General features: G+C 40.0%; 1 protein-coding gene across 1 annotated transcript in view; it reads right to left on the reverse strand.

Annotated features, from left to right (window-relative positions):
- Positions 1 to 5,814: 5,814 nt before the first annotated feature.
- FMNL2 (formin like 2) overlaps positions 5,815 to 19,754 on the reverse strand; it is a gene marked incomplete in the record, with an annotated part of 348,552 nt that continues 334,612 nt past the window's right edge. Inside the window, 5 exon segments of the mRNA XM_027775349.1 lie at positions 5,815 to 7,904; positions 14,404 to 14,527; positions 15,233 to 15,331; positions 17,521 to 17,622; positions 19,080 to 19,243. Of these exon segments, the coding sequence (XP_027631150.1) occupies positions 7,795 to 7,904; positions 14,404 to 14,527; positions 15,233 to 15,331; positions 17,521 to 17,622; positions 19,080 to 19,243 (599 nt within the window).

The raw sequence follows: 19,754 nt of genomic DNA on the forward strand, positions 1-19,754 counted from the left end.
AAAAAAAAAAAAAAAATCAATGTTGACCTAAACATTTTCTTTAACAGTTGTCTTGATTTTTTTTTTTAAAAAATCCAATCTTTCTCTTGCTCTTTTTTTTCCATTGAGGAAGTCTTCTACCTTCCCTGCTCACTGAGAAGTATTGACTTCGTGGTACACATTCTAAAGCATTTCTGATTTGAATATTTTTGTACATTTTTATCAATTATTAAACCTTCTCTTCTAGTGTGTACTAGTATTTATTTCTACTTTAACTGCTCAGCTCTAAAGAAATTGTATCATTTTAAAGATACTAAGTTCCTGAAATTTTGCTTCATCTTACCCACATAGCTAGTTTTTTTTTTTTTAATATTTAATATTATAAATCATTGCATTTGCAGTCCCTAGATTTGTTTTTCATCTATGAATTTCCTGTAGAATATTTTAAAAAGGCAATGGTTGAAGATAGAATAGTCTTTACATGCTAACTTTTGAAGGTTGGTAATGTAATTTATACTATTTTCCTTTAATGCCACTTTTTTTAAAGTAAACTCAATTTTAGCACAGACTTTGGTATTATCTTTATTTTAATTTGGACACTTTGAGAGATCTTATTTCACATTGGGATTTAGAAGAACAAAAACTTTTCCTTCACCATCCTAATGAGTTTGAAAGTGGGACTGACCAGGACTTTTTCCCATCCTGCCCTCTTTGTTTGAAATAAATCTAGTGTCCATTGTTTATAGTATCAAAAAATGGGTGGGATTTGTTTCTGAACTTCTATCTGCCAAGTCATTTTTCTGCTATAAAATATGTCTTCATAGAAAGTGAGAATCATTATCATTCAGAAAATGTGAAGTAATCAGTTGCTTGCTTGAGATTAGTCTTATTTATTGTATATTACCGTCAAAACAGGTAACAATTTTGGCAATGGGGGGATTTGCCTAGACTTGAATTCTGAGAAGTCCCATTGGGAATGATGGTTAATATTGCTGATCATGTCAAACACTTGACATGAAAATCAATGGAAAAATCATCTAAATATGCATATGATATTGGCAGATATTACTAGTGATGTTTCACAAGTGAATTTAGAATCTGTAAAGCATTGTTTTAATTACTTCCATGAATAATGATTTTTAAAGTACAACTTTAAAAGGTTTTTCTATTTAAATAAAAAGCTATTGATGTGTTTTAGCATGTCCTCGAGATAGATTTCTGTATTTCTTATAATCTTAACCTCAGATCCCCATAAGACAGTATAAATTCAAGTTACCCTATAGTTCACCCATGAAAATTCCTTGACCTAAAAACTAGTGAAGGGACTGCAATGCAAAATGTAACATAATTGCCATAAAAGATTAAATGACTTATTACTGACTTTCGATGACCTCATCAAATGGGAATTATTAGTTAATTGAAAGTTTTGAAGTTAAGGAAATGGGAAAATTTTGTTAAACTAAGAGTTCCTCTGTGAATATTTTTAACTGAATATGGTTTCAGTTTGGTTAAAAGCCAGAATGTCTTGGAATATCATTTCTGTTAGAGCTGCACAATTGTGTCAAATGGAACTGGGTTTATTTACAGATAAGCGAGCATTTGAAAACATTAAGGGTTTATCTTCCCTCGGTATCATCAATGAATTATTGACATATTAAACATATGTACTAATATGTTTAAATGTCATACTTAGTAAAAATTGGGACCTCAAATATTTAATGGTTTTATTTTCTTCCAGTCCATAAATTCTATATGGGAAAATTGAGTTGCTTTGAAAAGTTGATTTAGTCAATCAAATATAAATAATTATTTATACTCTAAGGAATTTTTAGCTAATGTAACGCTTTTAAGTGAAAAGTTGTCGTACTACATTTTTTCCAACATAGAGGCTAGCATTTCATGATCATTACTCAAAGCAGCTTAACCATGTGGATTATTAATGTTTTTTAACATAAAAATAACTTTTTATGCCTTCCAGTAAATTTGGTAACGATTAAATCACACCTATTTCATTTTTTGACTTTTCCTTAACTGGACCTCACTTTCTACAACTATAAAGTGAAAAAAGGATTGTCCTAGAGTATGGCAATTCATAGTTGCAGAGTGAAGAAATTAAAAATTTGGAAATACCTTCTGTGCCCATTTTTCTAGAAAATTTTCATACTTTCAAATTATCAGCTTTCATTCTGTTGTAATCTTTAATTACATGCTTAAGAAGCATTGGCCTAAATGCTCTTTTATTTTAGTGCTAAATCACCTTAAGTGCTGGCTAGGCACCCACTTTTACTTATGCTATGCATCCAGAAAGGAAAGACTTAACTCTTTATATAAACAATTTTTTAAGGTTTAAATGCTACGTAAGAGCTATTTCTAATCAAATACCTAGGGAAGAGAAAGAATGAATACTTTTTAAGTTTATAAGATGTTTATATTTTGTCACTTAAAATTATAAAACTAAAGAACGTCAGCTTTTAAAACAATCTTTAAAAAAACAAAGTACATTAATTCCTTTTGTCTTAAGTCTGAGACTTTTCCTTTTAGGGTGTCTCTCTCAGTACCAAGTATTAATTCAGCCATTCTACATTTTCTAGGTAAAACTACACTCACATATAATGCCATGAATTATTTTCACAGAACTTTGTCTAATTTGTTATAATCGCATTCTGTGCTTCTGGTAATGGCATATACCAGTCTAATAATTTTCATTCATTCATTCTTTGTTTTTCTTTTCTTTTGCTTTTTGGTCAGTGTGTGTGCACTTGCCAGAAAAAGAGAGAGAAGACACTGCCTAATGGGGTAAACTCACACCATGGTCCTTTTCCCTCCATTTCTCCATCCCATCGGGATTTGGGGCACGTGTTTACATGTGCCTGGCATGTTTTTCAAGCCACTAGGATTTGAACTATAGTCAGCCTCGTGGTACCTGGCCCTCTATACACAGGGCTTAACCACAGCTCTAAGAGGTCAGCCCATTCTTACCTGTTGTTTAGGTTTTCAGTTGTTTTAAATGGTGGTCACATAAATTCTACCACGGCAGGGATCTGTCTGTTCCATTCACTGCTTTATATCTATCTCTATGGATCCAGGGCAGTGCCTGGCACACAGCAGACACTTAATGAATGAATGAATGTCAAATAAAAATTGATGTATGTGCTCATCCAGAATCCATGGTACCTACCATCATCTGTATTAAAGGGCTTGAAAAAGCATCACTGCAATAAATATACTAAACCACAAAAGCCACAGTTGCAATTTAAGTGCACCTAAATTAAGAACTAGTGACTGTACGTACCTTATTTGTTACTTAGAAGTGTCCAGAAGGTTGCTGGTTAGAACATGGAATTGAAATTCTAAGCTTAAAACTAATTTCAGGTTCCTTTCAGAGGCTAATCATGTTGGCAGGGCAGGCACTCAGTTTATTAGAGCTGACTTCCAGGTGAGATTGGAAATAGGATTTTGCTCCAGTTACCCATGTACTTTCCCCAGCCCTCTAGTTTGTCTCCCTGACTGAAGTAGGTGCTTTTTAAAATTTGCTAGAGGCTGTCAAAATTACTTTTGTAATTCTCAGTGTGATCTAGTTCAAGGCCATCTCTTTGTGACCAGTGATTCACTGTTAATTACCCTACATGTAAAATTGATGTTTATATTTCAGAGGATCTGGCTAATCCCTCCCACCTACCCAGTCTTAAACTATAAAACAGTGAGTAACTGGCTGTCAGGTTCAAGCTAAGTTATTTCTTGATGCTATGCTCCTATACTATCCTAAGAGTACCTAAATGTGGTATTTATAAACATTTTTTTGGTCCTGCTTGCAAACTTTTTTGGTAGGTGTTGGTCTTCTTGCCTACCTCTTCAACTGAACTGAGGACCTGTTCTGAAAGGTGAGTAATAAGGGAACAAGGTTTCTATTTTCTGTATTTGTAATTACCAGATTTTTTTGCTTGTTTATATATTGTTTTGATGTAAAGAACCTTATAGAACATTAGATCTTTTGTAAATAAATATAATTTATTAGAAAAAAAGTGGCATCTTTTAATAAGGTGGATTTGTGTCAACTTTTTCCTTTAAGCATCCCTCATTGTCAGAAGTTCTGTGCTGTGAATTGCTAGATGTCCACATTCTGCTTTCTTGGTATAATACCTGCTTTTCTTGATAAAAAGTGAGGCAAAAAAAAAAAAAAAATCAGGGCCAGCCAGGTGCCATGGTTAAGGCAAGTGGATCCCACATGGCTGACAGCAGAGTCTTGAAAAACATACCAGGCCTCTGTGAGTATGTGTCCAAAGTCCTGAGAGGAGAATGGAGGAGAAGGGATTAGGGTGATTGTCCCCTTGTTGGGGGGTGATTTCTCACACATACCCCGTGAGCATATGTGCCCCATAGTAAGTTAAAAGAAAAGGTGGGAGGAATAAAAGCACTTTATTCAATTTTGTTTCTAAAGATTTTTTTCCTTGGGAATAGGATATTAGTTTAAAAGAAATGTAAAACAAACTGATCCTTTTGTATGAACTATGCCAATACATTGATCTCTATAGACATATCTGACAAAATCTGAAACATGGATGTTAGTGGTTAGACTTATCAAATGTGAATTGTACAGTGAATATTAAGTGTCATATCTTTCAGTGTAAAATTGGTAATTCTTCAGAGAAATCCAGTGTGTTGAACTAAAGCAGAGTCAGTGGTGGATATCAAGCCTCATTCTGTGCTGAGCAAAGCGGAGTCAGGAGAGTCACTGGCCATTGCTGAACTTCAGTATTAGAGGGTGATGAGTGGTGGGCAAGGATACTGAATTTTGAGTCATTGGTGAACATATTTAGAATATGGATGCTCCTGGCATGTAACGCCCTAAACCTAGCCATATCTGCATCATCTAAACTTACTGCTGTAGTTCGGGCATCTACAATTCTGAACTTGCGGATATTAAAGGCCTTCAAGAACTTTCTTTTACCGTTAGGCACTTGTCCTGGCATAAAACTAATTGCAGAATAGAATTGTTCCTCCCTGTTATAAAGCTTTTAACTACATAGTATATAATTATGGTGCAGTGGGAAAATGCACTGACTGGGAACAAAGACCTCTTTGTACAGGCTTTTTTGACCTAGATTTGTGACCCTGGGCAAGTCACCTAGTTTTGTTCAGTTGGTTTCCTCATGTATAAAATAGTGTTAATACCTTACGGGCTTGTTGTAAGGCATATATAAGATTTTTACCTATAATCTGTAAACAGCCAAGTGTAACAAATGTAAAATATGCTATGGTAGTTGTGACTGAGTCATCTATTGTTAATAATTCTTTAAGTGACTATAATTTACACATCTTATTTTTTTTAAAGCCACTTGAAAGGTTTTTTCTAAAAAATAGACACTTTTTCTTGTTTCCATAAAAAAAAAAAATACTCTGTTACATATAAACTTTCCTAGTGACTTGGAGTTATCATTACAGAGTTCCGTATTTGTGTGCAATGGGACCAGATTGCTTGTGTGTACCGTGGCAACCAGTGTGTGGTTGGCGGGTGCAGGATTGCCTCTTTTCAGTACACACATAGCCCATTTGTATTTGTATGACACCCTAATTAAAAAAGCTGGCATCTCACTAAACACGAGTGCTGTTTCTCAGGAAGCTACAAGTTTGTAAGTACGATTTTAGAGATTTATTTTTAATCCTACATTCCATACATCAAGGGGCCAAGAGTTCATAAAGGAAGAGATTCTTCTGAAATTTACCATATTTGGATTCTGAGTTCAAATAGCAAGGAATAACTATTAATAGAAAATAAAATCTACATAAAAGTAATAGCACTCCCTAAATGTGCCATTGAAAGATCACATTACAGAATAGTAGTGTAAATAGTTTTATTTGCTCATATGCCATGAAAAGACCAGAAAAGTAACATGAATTGCTTTTATAAAACATTTCTAATATTGCTAAGAAGCAGGCCTATTAATAGACAAACAGAAAAGAACATGCCAACATTACTGTCTCATTTTTAGGTTAATAAATTGATGATTTTTTTATGACAGGTACAGCAGCATTGAGCTTTGAAAACAGCTGGTTTGTGGTAAAGGTCCAACTATTTGGGTTATAATCTTATGGGCAAATTGCTATTGAGCCAACAGAATGACAAAATCTTGGCATGTTCTTTTATAATAGTACACATTTATGGAAATGTGCCAGCAGGTGGCAGTTTTAAAGTAATCCTTTTGTAAATAGATATTCTAAAGTGAAATGTGGTAACTGATCCTAATCTGTCCTTGTAGTTAAATATATATATTAAAAAAAAACCTATAAGTTAAAATAACATTCAGATTGTATAGCATAGGCTGATGCATTTTTAAACAATATTTACAATATTACCCAGAGGCTTAGGTGGGAATTAAAGAGAAGTGTAAAAACCATAAAAAACTGCACCAATTTTATAGCAAAATATCTGTACATTTCAAAAGAGATCATATAACTACACATTATCCAAGGAAAAGGGACCTTCACCAAAGGGTTCACATAAGCACAACATAAAATAAGAAATTCAGTGGTTAAATACTATACAATAAACTTTACAATTAATATATTGATGTAATACCAAGAAGGTAAGCAAGAAGCAGAATGTATATTATAAAAGTACAAATTTAGCTTCAGTCCAGTTTTTGACTTTGGAATGGATCACGTGCCCTGCCAGAGAGGAAGGAAAAAGTAATTGTGGCTTCTTGGCCATTTCGTCTCATCTCATATGAATTAACCTTAATCCCAGTGTTAGTATTTCTCAGTAACTTAATTTAATTTCCCACAAGTAATCTGGGAAATAGAACACCAATTTAGCATTTTAACCATTTAGAAGATACATGATGCCAAACATATCTTCTTCTCCAATTTACAAAAGGGAAAAAGAACAAAAAAAACCCTGCGATTGTCCGAAGAGATTAAGGCCAAATTCCTAACAAATCTGCTAGTAGATGTAACCTTGAATGTTGTTGACAGAGCCAGTAAACTTCCTGGCTAGCAAGGCACCAATTTCTATTAGAATTGGCCCATAATGGGCCTCAGAAACCCTAATGCCTGTTACTGAGATGTTAATTTTAGTGCTGATTAATAAATACATTTATTTGCATTACTTCAAAAGCTGCCTCTAGCTGAAGAACACAGTACTGCAAATAAGTCTTACACAACATTTTATGCCATCATAGCTTTGCATTCCTACCAGTGAATGTCCCTCACAGGGCATTGTACCCTAGCACAGAAGCAGCAGAATGTGAAACTGGAGATGGTTGAGTGACTTCTGTGCCATTGCTATTGCATCCTTTTTTAATTTTGCTGGGGCTTGCTTATGGTTAAGAGGAGATTTTGTGTGACTTTTTCCTCTTTCTATGCTGCAAGTCCTTATAAATAGAAAGTGGATATGGCTGAAACAAAATTCTTTAAAAGACATCTCAGCAAAGGACATTCACAGCAGATGCACCCATGTTTACAACTGATCAGGAAACCAGGGTGGGCCATTGTGAGATGGCCACAGTGGCAGGCAATGAATTCAATATGAAAATTACATTTTGGTTAAAAAACTGAGTAACAGAGTGGTGTAAAAAGATACCTAATCAAATCAAATCCTATTGCTTTGATTAATCTGAGCAGGTACTTTCATTTTTAGGCACTTGTTAACAAGGGTTGAAAGGAAAACCCATCATTTAAAAATTCCTATGTGTTTGCTAATTCTGAGCCCTTAAGGATATATTTTCCTGTGTTCAAGGCTGCAGTTAAACGGTAGCACATAAAATCCACGTGGGCAGTTTCATGCACGCACACTACTTGTGCAGGCAGGTCTCAGGCTCACATCGTTATTTCGGCACCATTAACAGAACGTAAGTTCTGATCATCAAAGCGCCGCCTGACACTTCTCCTCACCGCATCGGCTCGTCTGTATGGTTGGTTTCTAAGATCTGTAAAGAAGAGAAGGCCAGTGAGAGAAGAGCAACCTTTAATGTCGTGTCTAAGCAAGACAAAGGCCAGCTGGCAGCCAATCAAAGCAGCTTGTGTAGAAAAGTCAACTAATAGGCCCTTCAATATTTACTATCAAAATAGGATATAATACTGGTAGGATTCTGGGAGATTAAGGAAAATAGAATATTTCTGTCACTAGCTGGCCAGTCTAGTTAAAGTCTTATTTTAAGTGTGTGTCTTCAACTAGAAGCACCTGTAGCCTAGGTTCTGTTGCTTTCTGTGGAGGCCTGAATATGAACAATAATTACAGTGAGTTTAAAACTGCAAATCTAATACACACTAAACTACTGTGTTCTATCTTATCCTTGAAATCTTCACTAGGAAGGAGACTGGCAACATGGCATGGTGGTTAAGGGTGCTGGACTCCCACATGGCTGACCGTGGTTCAAGTCCCAGACCTGGTGGCTTATTTTCTCACTTTCGCCCACTCACTCCCTCTCTGGTAAATTAAAAAGCTTTACTGATTAAAGTTCTGTTACTTTCATTCCATTCAGCTAGTTGAGGTTTTTTTGTTTTTTTTTTTTAATTTTTTGAATTTGAAATATGTTCAGTTATCCATTAAATGTAAATCAAAACATTCCATTCTCTGGACATTCTTTCCTGCCATCCAATATTTTCTGTGGTTTTAGCAGCAGGAAAAAATGGTATGGGCCTTCTTGCATTTCTCAGTTTGTATTGCTCGGACATAGGAGATGCCTGATATTTATGTACATACATACATCCGTCCATATATTCATAAAAAAGAAAACTTGTTGAATGAATCCATCACTGTATACTGGTTCAGACAGGCATTGCTATATTGGGATGAAGTGGGTTAATTTAGTGGGCACTCAGGATGAGGGCATATTTGGGTAAGGCAGGTAGACGCACAGGCAGCCTATTTTTGATGGGGTCTGGGATAGTGAAAAAAAATGTAGCAGGCTTTGTACTTTTTCCCTCTTGTTTTGCTTAATTAACGTACCCCTTTAATTAAATGATGAATATTGTTGCCTTGTGCTAGGCTAATAGTCTACCTTTAGAAACAAAGTACAAACAGAATTAAACCACATTCAATCTTTATAGCTCTTCAACTACTCAGTAAAATGAAAAACAGGGCTGCTGGGCCATATTTGGCCCACAGGATGTTTGTCCCACTGTATTCCCCTTATTTTTTAAATACATTTTTTCTGTATTTCAACTGGTAATTGACATAAAAAAGATTCTGGCTTCTCTGGAAAAACTAGGCCCTGGTTCCAACATGCCAAAAAACCAGCTGGAGCTGTACAGGTTGGCACAGTCCCCACTTGGCCTCTTACTCCCTGGCTCCTAACTCACTGTAATCTGATCCTTGCCGCTCCTAAATTCAAGGGAAAGGCAGTGTTTATGCTGTAGTTCTCTTGAGTTCCTACCTGCTACCTAAGGTTGATAAGTGAAAGGGCAAAATTCCACTTTTGGCTAAGGTTATACAGCTTTGTGCTTCAGTCCTCTGAAAAATTAGCTCTAAAGATTCTATAATTCTTCAAAGACTGTAGTAAACTATTTTCCCTGGCTAGGACCTGCTGTCAATCCCTTCAAGGTCAAAATGGGGTTAACTGAACAACCCAAAGGTCAAGAAGGGGGGTAAGGGAAGGCTAGCCGAGCACTCAAAGCAAGTACAATTATTAGTGAATACCCCTGCCCAAGCCATCACTTGAGGACATGGAAGCAGGCCAAGGAGGAGTCTCAACAGTGAGGCTCAGCCTCATGTTGCTGGAATGTGAAGTGCAAAGGCTTCTTCCTGGTCAGATTCTCACCAGTATTACCCTCAGCCACAGATTGAAACCATTGATCTGCATATAGAGAGAGGAGGAAGCTAAGTAAAAAGTGATGCTTGCCAGCTCTGTGTATCCTCCACCACCGGTGTGCTAGAAGAAATCCTTACCCTCGAGTGAACATTTGGAAATTTAGTGATATTATTCTTCTTTAAGGCTAAACAGAAAAACAAAAACACAAAATGATGGTTAAGTAAAAATGGGATGAATATGGAAAGCAACTCAACTTAGAGCTTAACATTCCCGGGCATGTTAGCCAACAGAGTGGGAGGCCTCTACTATGAGAAGAGTTAGATAAAACAAGGGGAGGGTGAGTGTCTTCCCACCCAGCTCTCTGACCACCCACTTTCCAAGCTGCTTTGAAGATTGGCTCCAGAAAGACAGTCCAGCAGCAAAACTGACAGCAAACATCATCCAAACATGACAGATTCTGTTAATAAGCATTGGTGAGTAAGTACACTGCAGAGCAGGCAATGACACTCTAGGTCCTTCCATATCTTCTGAGACAGAAGAACGCACATGACGTGTAATTTCTAGAATGGTTACGTGAGAGAACAAACACCCAGTTCCATGTCACTTTCAGCATGGGAGGCAGTCAATGGCTATTTCCAGGAAGTATGTGCTTCCCTTGTCTCTTTCATCAACTAGGCACTGGCGAGAAGTTTGTTCCTTATTAGGCATCAAGAACTGGGGCCAGGAAGTTACTTCTTAGGAAATTTTGATCATTTTTTAAATTCTAAGCACAGTGGCATTTTTCCAATGATAGGTATTTGTGATTAGTGTTTCTGATGTCACCATCCTGAACAAAAGAAGCAGTTCCAGATATGATTTCATCACAAAAGAAATACCCTAGATTAGACATGGAACAGGGCTACAAGTGAAGAGGCATTAATGAGGTAAGATGGTAGGAATCTCCTAAGCCTTTGTTTCACCTCTGCCTCAAAGCTTCATGGCAACATGAATCTCAGAGCTGAACTTGGGTGTGTCGCTCATGAAATGCAGGTGACCTACCCAGGGTAGGCTGCTGTGAGGCTGTGGGTTGCCTAGTTCGGCACATACAGGCTTCTGGGTTCAAAGGGTTCCCTGCATCAATGAACTCAAGCTATGAGTTCCAGCATACTGTAGACTATAGTTCAGAAATGTCCAACTGGGCCAGTCCCATGGTCTAGTGGTTAAGGAAGCCAGATGCTACATGTCCACTACATAGCCTAAATATTGGTCTCAGCAGCTTGTAAAAAATATGCCTCTGTGTGTGTGTGTGTGTGTGTGTGTGTGTGTGTGTGTACCACATGCATGAGCACACACCCAAAATCCCAACAGGGTGGAAAAATGGAAGAGAAAGGATTGTGGTGTGACCACGTTCCTTTGAGGGGTGCTTTCTTCCTTTCCCACTGTCCCCCTCTCTCTGGGGAGCACACCCTCTGACAAAATAAATGAGCAAATGTACAATTTATAAATGTGTGGACTTCATAGTTCCTTCTGTAAAACTTTATGGCTAGGGGCTGGCAGGTGGTGTGGTAGTAAAGGTGTTGGACTCCCACATGGCCAACCACAGTTCGAGTCCTGGACCTAGGGCTTGCTTTCTCACTGTTCTCTCTCTCACTCTTTGGTCACATTACAAAGAAAAAAAAAATAGTAATAATGAATTAAATAACTCTTAAACATTTTAGGCCAATTTGCTTTCCTGAGCACTTTTGTGTAACAGGTCATTTTACTATTAAAGCATGTTAATGGTACCAGAAAAAGGGCTGGTGGAATATCAGCAAACCTATTAGAGCACATTAAATGCTATGTTACATGTCTGTAGTAGTTATTTTTAAGGACTATCATTTCGTGTATTAGGCCACAAAACTTACAAGCACCCTACTTGGTACTACTTCTGATTCTTCAAGAAGTGTTCTATTTACTCTTTTTCTAAAAATTTCTGCAAACAAGTCAGTTGACACCATCACAGCAGTGTGATATATACGTGTATGTATTTGAAATGGCAAGGAGTGAACAGTAATGGTTGAATGCAAAACCATGCAACACAAGGACAAAACAGGAGGGAGATGGCGAGCCCATGCTACCATGTTGGTGGCCCTGACAGACACACAGAGGGGCACATACAAGGTCAAAAAACCTGTAGCAACCTTTTAAGAGCATCAGGTGAGAAAGAGTAATAGTTTAGTAATGGTATTCCTCAGTGAGAACAGGTTCGCAGAAAAACCGAGAGCCACGCTTGGCGGTACGAGCAGTAAAGGGCACAGTCTTCAGCACTGCATCAAAAATGACAGCCAAACAACACAAAGAGAAGAGAGTGAGAAGCCAAGATCTATTGCATTAGTACATAGTTAGTGCTTGGTTAATCATACTTGGGGATGGGGGTCAGAAAGGGGAAGGTAATATATCCTCATGTTAGTTCATGAAAGTCTAAAAGAGTTATCTGGGGCTTGTGGATAGGACAGAAAATAAAAACTATTCTGGGAATAAAAACTGCTCTATGAACAGATTAATTTACCTCCTCCGGAAGCTTAATAATTCAGGTAAGGGAAATAGAAAATATACATTCCATTCATTTTACAGAGCCAGGTGTCATTAGGATGGAGAACATACTGATGAAAAAGGAACTTCAAGTTCTTCATGTGCAAGGCTGGCTGTTTCCCTACCTGTATGTTCATCTTACTGTGGGGCTGAGATGAAGAGCTGCTTACCGAGAAAGGAGATCTGTTCCTGGTCATTTTCAGAGAACTGCTACCCCAGTGAAGGAGGCAAGGAGAGAGGCTAAATAATAGGGGTTTCTTCTGGGGAGCCATCTGCAAGCCACTGCACAATACACAGATACCAGCAGGCATGTGTGTGCAGAACATGCTGTGTGCAGAGAACAACCCTTTCACCACCTTTCTACTCAGGACTTAACACTACTTTAATATGGGCAAGAGATTCTTTATTGACTTCCTTTATAAAAAAATCTAACCTAGCTTATCTCTGTAGTTTTCACTACCTGTGTCTGAGCTAGTGAAAAAGATTTGTAGTTCTGGCATTCAAGGTCTCTATTTATAATGCTGATTAAACTATAACAAGAAAAAGAAGTCAAAAGCCTAGGAAATTATATCTTTACAAAATTAAGACAGTCCCAGCCATGTTGGCACGGGTGGTAGGGTACCACTCTGCCATGTTGGAGCCACATAGAAGACCATGGTTTGGATCCCGAGTTACCTGAAACACACCAGCCATGTGCACACACGCACCTATGATCCTGGCTGGTTGGAAGGCTGTGAGAAAGGGATGGCTGAGGCATGATGAGACCCTGTTGAGGGTCTTTGATGAAAGAAAAAAACTATTTTTTAAAGATTAGAACAACTGGAAAAATATGAAAAATGACTAGATATTGGATAATGGTATGAGTATTTTTTGAATAGTCCTTATCTTTTGAAGATACATATTGAAATATTTCTAAATGAAAATGAGGTATCTTGGATATGCTTCAAAATAATTGGGTATGGGGCATAGTGTACATAAAACGAGACTGGCCATGAGTGGATGACTATGAAATGAGTGAGGGGTACAGGAAGCTCATCATAATACTCTCCGTACTTTTGCATATTTTGACCATTTCCATAATAAAAAGCTGTATCTTAGAAGTGGAAAATAGTATGCATGTGCAACAGACATGTAAGAAAAATCATCTGCTGCCACTGCTACAGTGGCCTAAGCTGTCCTCTTGGTCTGTAAGGAAGTATTGAAATCTGGGAGGATTGGTGAGTAGAATGCCTTAAACTAGAATTTAATCAGACAAGAGCCAGTCTGAGTTAGGTACAATTCCTAGCTGATAGAACAATCTGTTCCCAACTGTGGGCTAGAAGCCATTGGCTCATCCAGATTAAAGTATTGGTCTCTTACTTTCTATTGACTTCAGTAACTCTGAATGAGTAAAGAGGATTTTGAAAAGCAGACTAGGGAGACCAGTGGATAGCCTGGACCAGTTATATCTCTGGACTCCCACATGACCGACTGCAGTTTCAGTCCTTGGACCCAGTGGCTTCAAAATCAGGCTAGGTATGTATGCCTGTGTGCCCAAGATCTCAGGAAGAGAATGGAGAAGGGATTGCGGCATGGCCATCCCCCCTTGGGGGAGAGGGGGGATTTCTTACTTTCTCTTTCACTGTCTCTATCTTTCTTTCTCTCTCCTTGGAAAGTACATGTGCCCTAAGGCAAAACCCTCTTTAAAGAAATAAAAAATAAAAATAAGTCTAGAAAAGCCTCATAGAATGTGGTTGGTATAAAGCTGAATAGGTCTTATCCACAGTATTTTTTTAATCAAGAGGTGGGTAGGAGTGGCCATTTGGAAGAAAATGAAGCATGATGGCAAACTGTAATAAATGGACAACCTATAGGAGAAGGAGCCCTGGTGGAACTTACAGGTTTCCCATGACTCAGAAATGAGGAAGATTTTTCAGTTTTGTGCTTTGGGCAGTATGATGAAATTATAAATTGCTTCAGACCTTAGCAATTTAGCTAAGGAATGTCTCTGCATGATTCTGAACCTGAATAGTTAACTAAAGAACTTGTCAAGCCTGGGCAAAATAAATTGCAAAATCTGCGTGTGACCCACTCTGGGTGAGGCCCGCAGGGTTGCCATGGGCCACAGTGAGTGGGTATGTTTTACCTGTGATAATATCTTCAATGGCACCGTCTTTTCCCTCATACACATGTCTGTTATCTTTGACTTGTCGCCTTCTTAGTTCTGCAATTAACTCTTGTTGCTGTCTCTTTGATTTATGGGAAGGAGACTGAGAAGAAAGAAGAGCAGAGATTAGGGGGCCAGAACCCACTGTGAAGTTTGAGAAAGTCCAAAATGTGCCAAAGAACTGTGCTACTAATCAGCGGCCTCAGCCACAAACACACATAGACAATCCCAACACTGAATGCCAAAAAACTCAGAGACCTTCTGGGAAGAAAACAGGAATTTCCAGTGACAAACACAAAATTTCACTTGGCAGCAATGGGAAGGCTGAATCCTCTGACAATGAGAGGAATCTGAAAGTGAGCACAGACTCCCTCAATTGAGGCAAAGGATGCCGTGCAAAGAGCTTCCATGTGCCAGCCTTTCCACCTCTACCTGACCTTCCCCACCCCCAATGCTTCCCATTCCTCTCAGTGACTCCCTCCAGCTATTGAGGTCCACACCATGGACACCCACTAGTAGCCTACCCTAGACACTAGGCCCTGTGGCTTTCAAGTCACCTGGAGTGACCTCTGTGTATCTAAGAGTTAATTTCCAGGTCATTTGAAACTTGGAAATGCTATGCAAACATGCTCTTAGTCTCATTCCAGTGGCTGCTAAACAAGGTAACGCATGAACAAATTTCCATGTGCCAAATTTCCAAGCCCTAGAAGGAAGTGTTAAGGATCTCTTGCCCCTCCCTACAACTCACCAGAGGAGCCATGAAGGCCCCTCCTCACATGGCACATCTCACAAACCTGGCACTTCTCACCTTTGGATCCTGCTGCTCCATGAGGGCCTCTTGCTCCAGGAGTTTCTCCATGAGAGCTTGCTCCTGCTTTTTCCTCAGCTCATTTTCCTCTTCTGCTTGCTGGGTAAATCAAAAGAAACAAAAAGATCTTGTCAATAGAAATGACAGTAGTCAAGATTTTCAAAAGTCATTCTTCAAAGAATTCTAAGGAGTCAGGAATTAGAGTAAATGGAAGGTTCAGAAGATCATCACTTTATGTCCATACTTAACTCAACCTCTGGGTTTCTCTGTCCATCACATCTCTTCAAAAGCTGGTAGTGAAGTTTACCTCATCTGGACATCCTTTCCTGCTTCCTCCTCTTAGTCCCACATACCTGCTGGGCGCCTACCGTTTGGCAGCTGGGCTCTGTGCTATTCATGTGAGTTTGTTTTGCTTCCAGAACTTGTTGTGTAGTTCTCTGAAAGCTCCTCACAGAAGAGCCTGAAGAACACATCTAAGATGCCACTGCTTTTTGTCCATTTTGGGTAAAGCACCTCCATTCATTTGGTCTCTTGTTCTCTTTTTTAGAGGCCTCAGCAGAGTGATGCTCGTGGACTCTCCACAGCTCACTCTCTCCCCCAAGGGAGGGAGAATGACTAGCCTGATGCATTTGAGAGAAGAAACTGCATAGGCTCAGCAGGTCAGCCCCCTTGGGTGCTGTCTTTCTTGAGGCCAGCTCCAATCAGACTTCTGATTGCCGAGCTATGAATCCCTGGCTAGGCCATCTGTTTAATTTAGGGATGAAGTCTAAGGTCACAGGTACTGTATTCTCTAGCCCAGCTTTTATCTTGAAGCTTACATTGTGATCTCTGTTGCTTTTCTATTAATTTTCCCTTGATTCATACTTGGGAAAAGAAAGATGACCTCCTAAAACCCAAACCTGCTCACAAAGTCCTTCGTCAATGCTAAGCTGGGAGGTTATTCATCACATGTAGGGCAAGGAAAACATCCATCCCATAACAGTGCTGCCCAAGTAAGATTACAGGTGAAATTATTAGCAAGGAGGAGCATACCGTGGGTGAGCAGGCGAGGACCCATTGCCCACCAAGGGCACTTTCTCCTTCCCTCTGCCCCATGCATGTCCCTGCTAAACCTCAGCTTTGAGACTGATCCCAACCCACTCTCTACCTTGTCTTTCACAATTTTAAAATCACCCCTATTGTCTCTTTTGGCTTTAAAGCTTCTATGTGAAGAAATGTGGTCACAGCACATCAGAAGGGCCACCTGGGCCAGCAGAGCATGGCAGTTGGCAGATGGTGGCCTTCTGGTTGCTCGCAGCACCTTGCATGTGGAGTTTGGGAGGGAGTTGGTGCTACTGTGTTCATCCTCACTGGCAAAACACTTTCCTTCTGCAAAGAGCCTGTGATATCACTGCCCCCCATGAAGCTGTGCTGAGAAGATGGTTTAAGAACCTTTTGAATTTCAGTATAAGGCCTCAGGTGATTCTCCAAAGCCTTTAGCCCTTAGTGGCATTGGAGAAGGGACTTCGCTCAACAGTGTAGGCAGCCCTGCTGCATCCTCCCTCCACTACTGCTCCCAATGCTCCTCACAGACGAGCCTGGAGAACACAGACTGCAGCATCTCCTAAGTGAGCTATATGCTCTAACACCCTCCTTGTCATTCCCTCTCAGAGGAGAAACTCTTTCTTGGGTCATATGCATTTTCAGAAAAAGGCCATAGTTAGTGCTGGGATATGTCAAAGAGGGCCTGCCACTTAAAGGAAGAGGCATTACTAATCCAGATAAGGAAAGAGAGTGACTGCCCTTAACAGCACCATTCTTCCGTCCATTCTAGAGAAATGTCATCTAAAGGTCTTCAGGTCTGGGCCAGGACTAACACAGCAGGCTCTCCCTGACCTCAACAGAGCACATGCCTTTGCCCCAGTTCATGGTCCACTTATTTACACATTAAGCAACTATAAAGGGGGCCTGGATTTTCTAAGTCTTTCACCTTTCCTGCCTGGGCCAATGGTGAACAGGGACTTGGAACAACTCACTTCCTCAAAGGGATAGTCAAGAACTTCTGTTTTCTGATGAAGGCCCAGGATAGGCTCTGGGGATGAAGGGACCACCATGGCCTGAGGGCTCTAAGAAGAGTTCTTAGCCTCCAGCGTGAGCTCTGGAGGCTGAGCCTCCTCTTCTCACTGACAACCCAGATCTGCTGCCCAAAGGAGGCCTCTGATAGCAGCTGAGACTTGCACACATCTCGAGCAATACACCTGCTTCAAAAATAACAAGGAAAGCTTTGAAAGCTACGTCTCCCTGTTTACCTTATAGGCTTTCACAAACCGGACAAAGACTGGAAAGAACACAGACGGTGGTGTTGTCTTGGGGTTTTCACCGAAATACTTGACCACATCATCAAAGGCGTCCTGTGAAGAAGTAAATTTCTCTTGAAACTCATTAATTCCAACATTTAAAGTTGATGCTTGAGGGGAAAAGCTGAGGCAACGAGACCATGGCTCCCATAGCTTCATGCTCTCTGGCCTGCCTCACCTCCCACGATTCTGCACAGCCTTCACATCTCCAAATGTCGTATCAAAAGCAACCAAAAGAATATAAAAGTGGGACACAGAAATTCATCTCTAGGACCTCCTGCCTCTTCTATACACCCTCCCCCACACATCCCCCACCTGAGATAAGGAAACATTTCTTTCAAGAGTTCCCTAAGGTCATGGCAGAACCCCAACACGGTTGGGAGCCAGGTATGGTACAGCTGTAACACAACTGGACACATATGGGAAAGATACTGGGTTCATATCCCAGAACCTCCCTGAGCCTGCTGAGTAAATGGGTGTATGCCTATGATCCAGGCCAGCTGAGGCTGGGTGGCTGGCAGCATGAACACTGTTAGAAGTGCTTGTCTGTCTCTCACAGGAGAAATAAATGGATAAACATTGAAAAGGAAAAAAAAATAAAAAAAAATAATAAACCTAAAAAAGCAAGGTCAGAAGGGATCTCGGAAGTCATCCTGACTTCAAATACCAATTCCTAGCATCTTATGGTATCTCCACATGGGGACCAGCAGGTGGCGTGGTGGTTAAGGCGTGGGACACTCCCACATGGCTGACCATAGTTCGAGTCTCGGACCTGGTGCTTGCCATCTCACTTTCTCTCTCTCTCTCTCTCTCTCTCTCTCTCTGTGTGTGTGTGTGTGTGTGTGTGTGTCTATCTGTCTGGTCAAATTAAAATAAATTAATGAATAAATAAATTTAAATAAATCATTCTTTTTAAAAAATTAAGAAAAAAAAATGACATCCCTGTATCAGAGACACTCAATTTCTATATGAACTCTTCTGGGCAAAACAGCTCCAACTGGAGCCCATTCCACTACAGTCTGCTCTCTGAGTTTCCCCAGCACTTTACCCTCATTTCCATGACGTGGTGCAGGTCATTCTTTTCTGCAGGGCTGCCCATATTCTAGTGACCCTCAGTGTAGTCTAAGGCTTTGGGGTCATGATCTACTGAAAACCAATACCCTAGAATGTTGATTTATTGGCTACGGAACTGACATGTGTCAGCAGAACTGAATACAGGCCTTGCATGGATGGAATGCAGGAGTGAAGGACAGGGCAAGAGCAGGGAAGACCTCCACAGAAGAGGGTAAAGAGAAAAAGATCCCAAGTTAGAAAAGGACAATGAGCAGGATGGTGTGCTTCTAATAACAACGAGAAAACTACCCTTGTACCAGTCACTGGCTGCACCAGAAATCTACCCTCCCTGAGCAGAGGGAAATGGAACATTTCTCCTCTAACCCCAAAGCCCAAGCCACAAGTAGCTGGAGGGAACCTATCTCTTCTTCACAATGTTGAGGGGCACGAATACTAACCTGTGCAATCTTGGCATCGTCCTGCAGCTTTTTCAGTTTTCCCTCGTTGTTAAGGATGAACTCCTTCAGCAGCGTGTTGTGGTCATGCATGGTGTACTCCCTCTTGGTCAAGTCCATGCCCCTCTGGAGCTCCTTGACATCCAGCAAAACATTCTCAAGGGACACTGAAGTACAGAAAGCAATTCCCATTGAACCGCAACCAGAAATGTCAAAGCCACAGTGAGTCTGACTGGCAAGCCAGTCCTCACTAGATTCTGAAACTTAACTCAAGGGCGGTAGATCTAGTTTCTCATCTTCGACAGAGAGATCCTTAAATATGAACAATTTTTAAAGTGCTCACTGTCAAATACTACACGAAATTCTTCGTGTGCACTACTAACTCACTTGCACCATGAGCCCATTTGGCTGACAGAAAAAGCAGCATGAAGAGGTTACACAGCCTGCCCTGGGTCACGCAGCTGACAGATGGTGGAAGAATTTAGGTAACAAGCATGGGTCACAATGTGCTGCTGACAGCTACTTCATCTTCTCTCACAGGGGAAAACCTACTGGAAGGTCTGTGAGCACAGAGATCCTTATCCATGACAGGCCTAACATGAATCCTTTCCCTGACACTTTTAACTCTGCTGCATTTCTGAGGCTCTCCATGAGGGGGCAACATTTTATCTGCTGAAC

This window comes from Tupaia chinensis, unplaced genomic scaffold (genome assembly GCF_000334495.1).
Source record: "Tupaia chinensis unplaced genomic scaffold, TupChi_1.0 Scaffold000549_1, whole genome shotgun sequence".
Taxonomy (NCBI): Eukaryota; Metazoa; Chordata; class Mammalia; order Scandentia; family Tupaiidae; genus Tupaia; species Tupaia belangeri.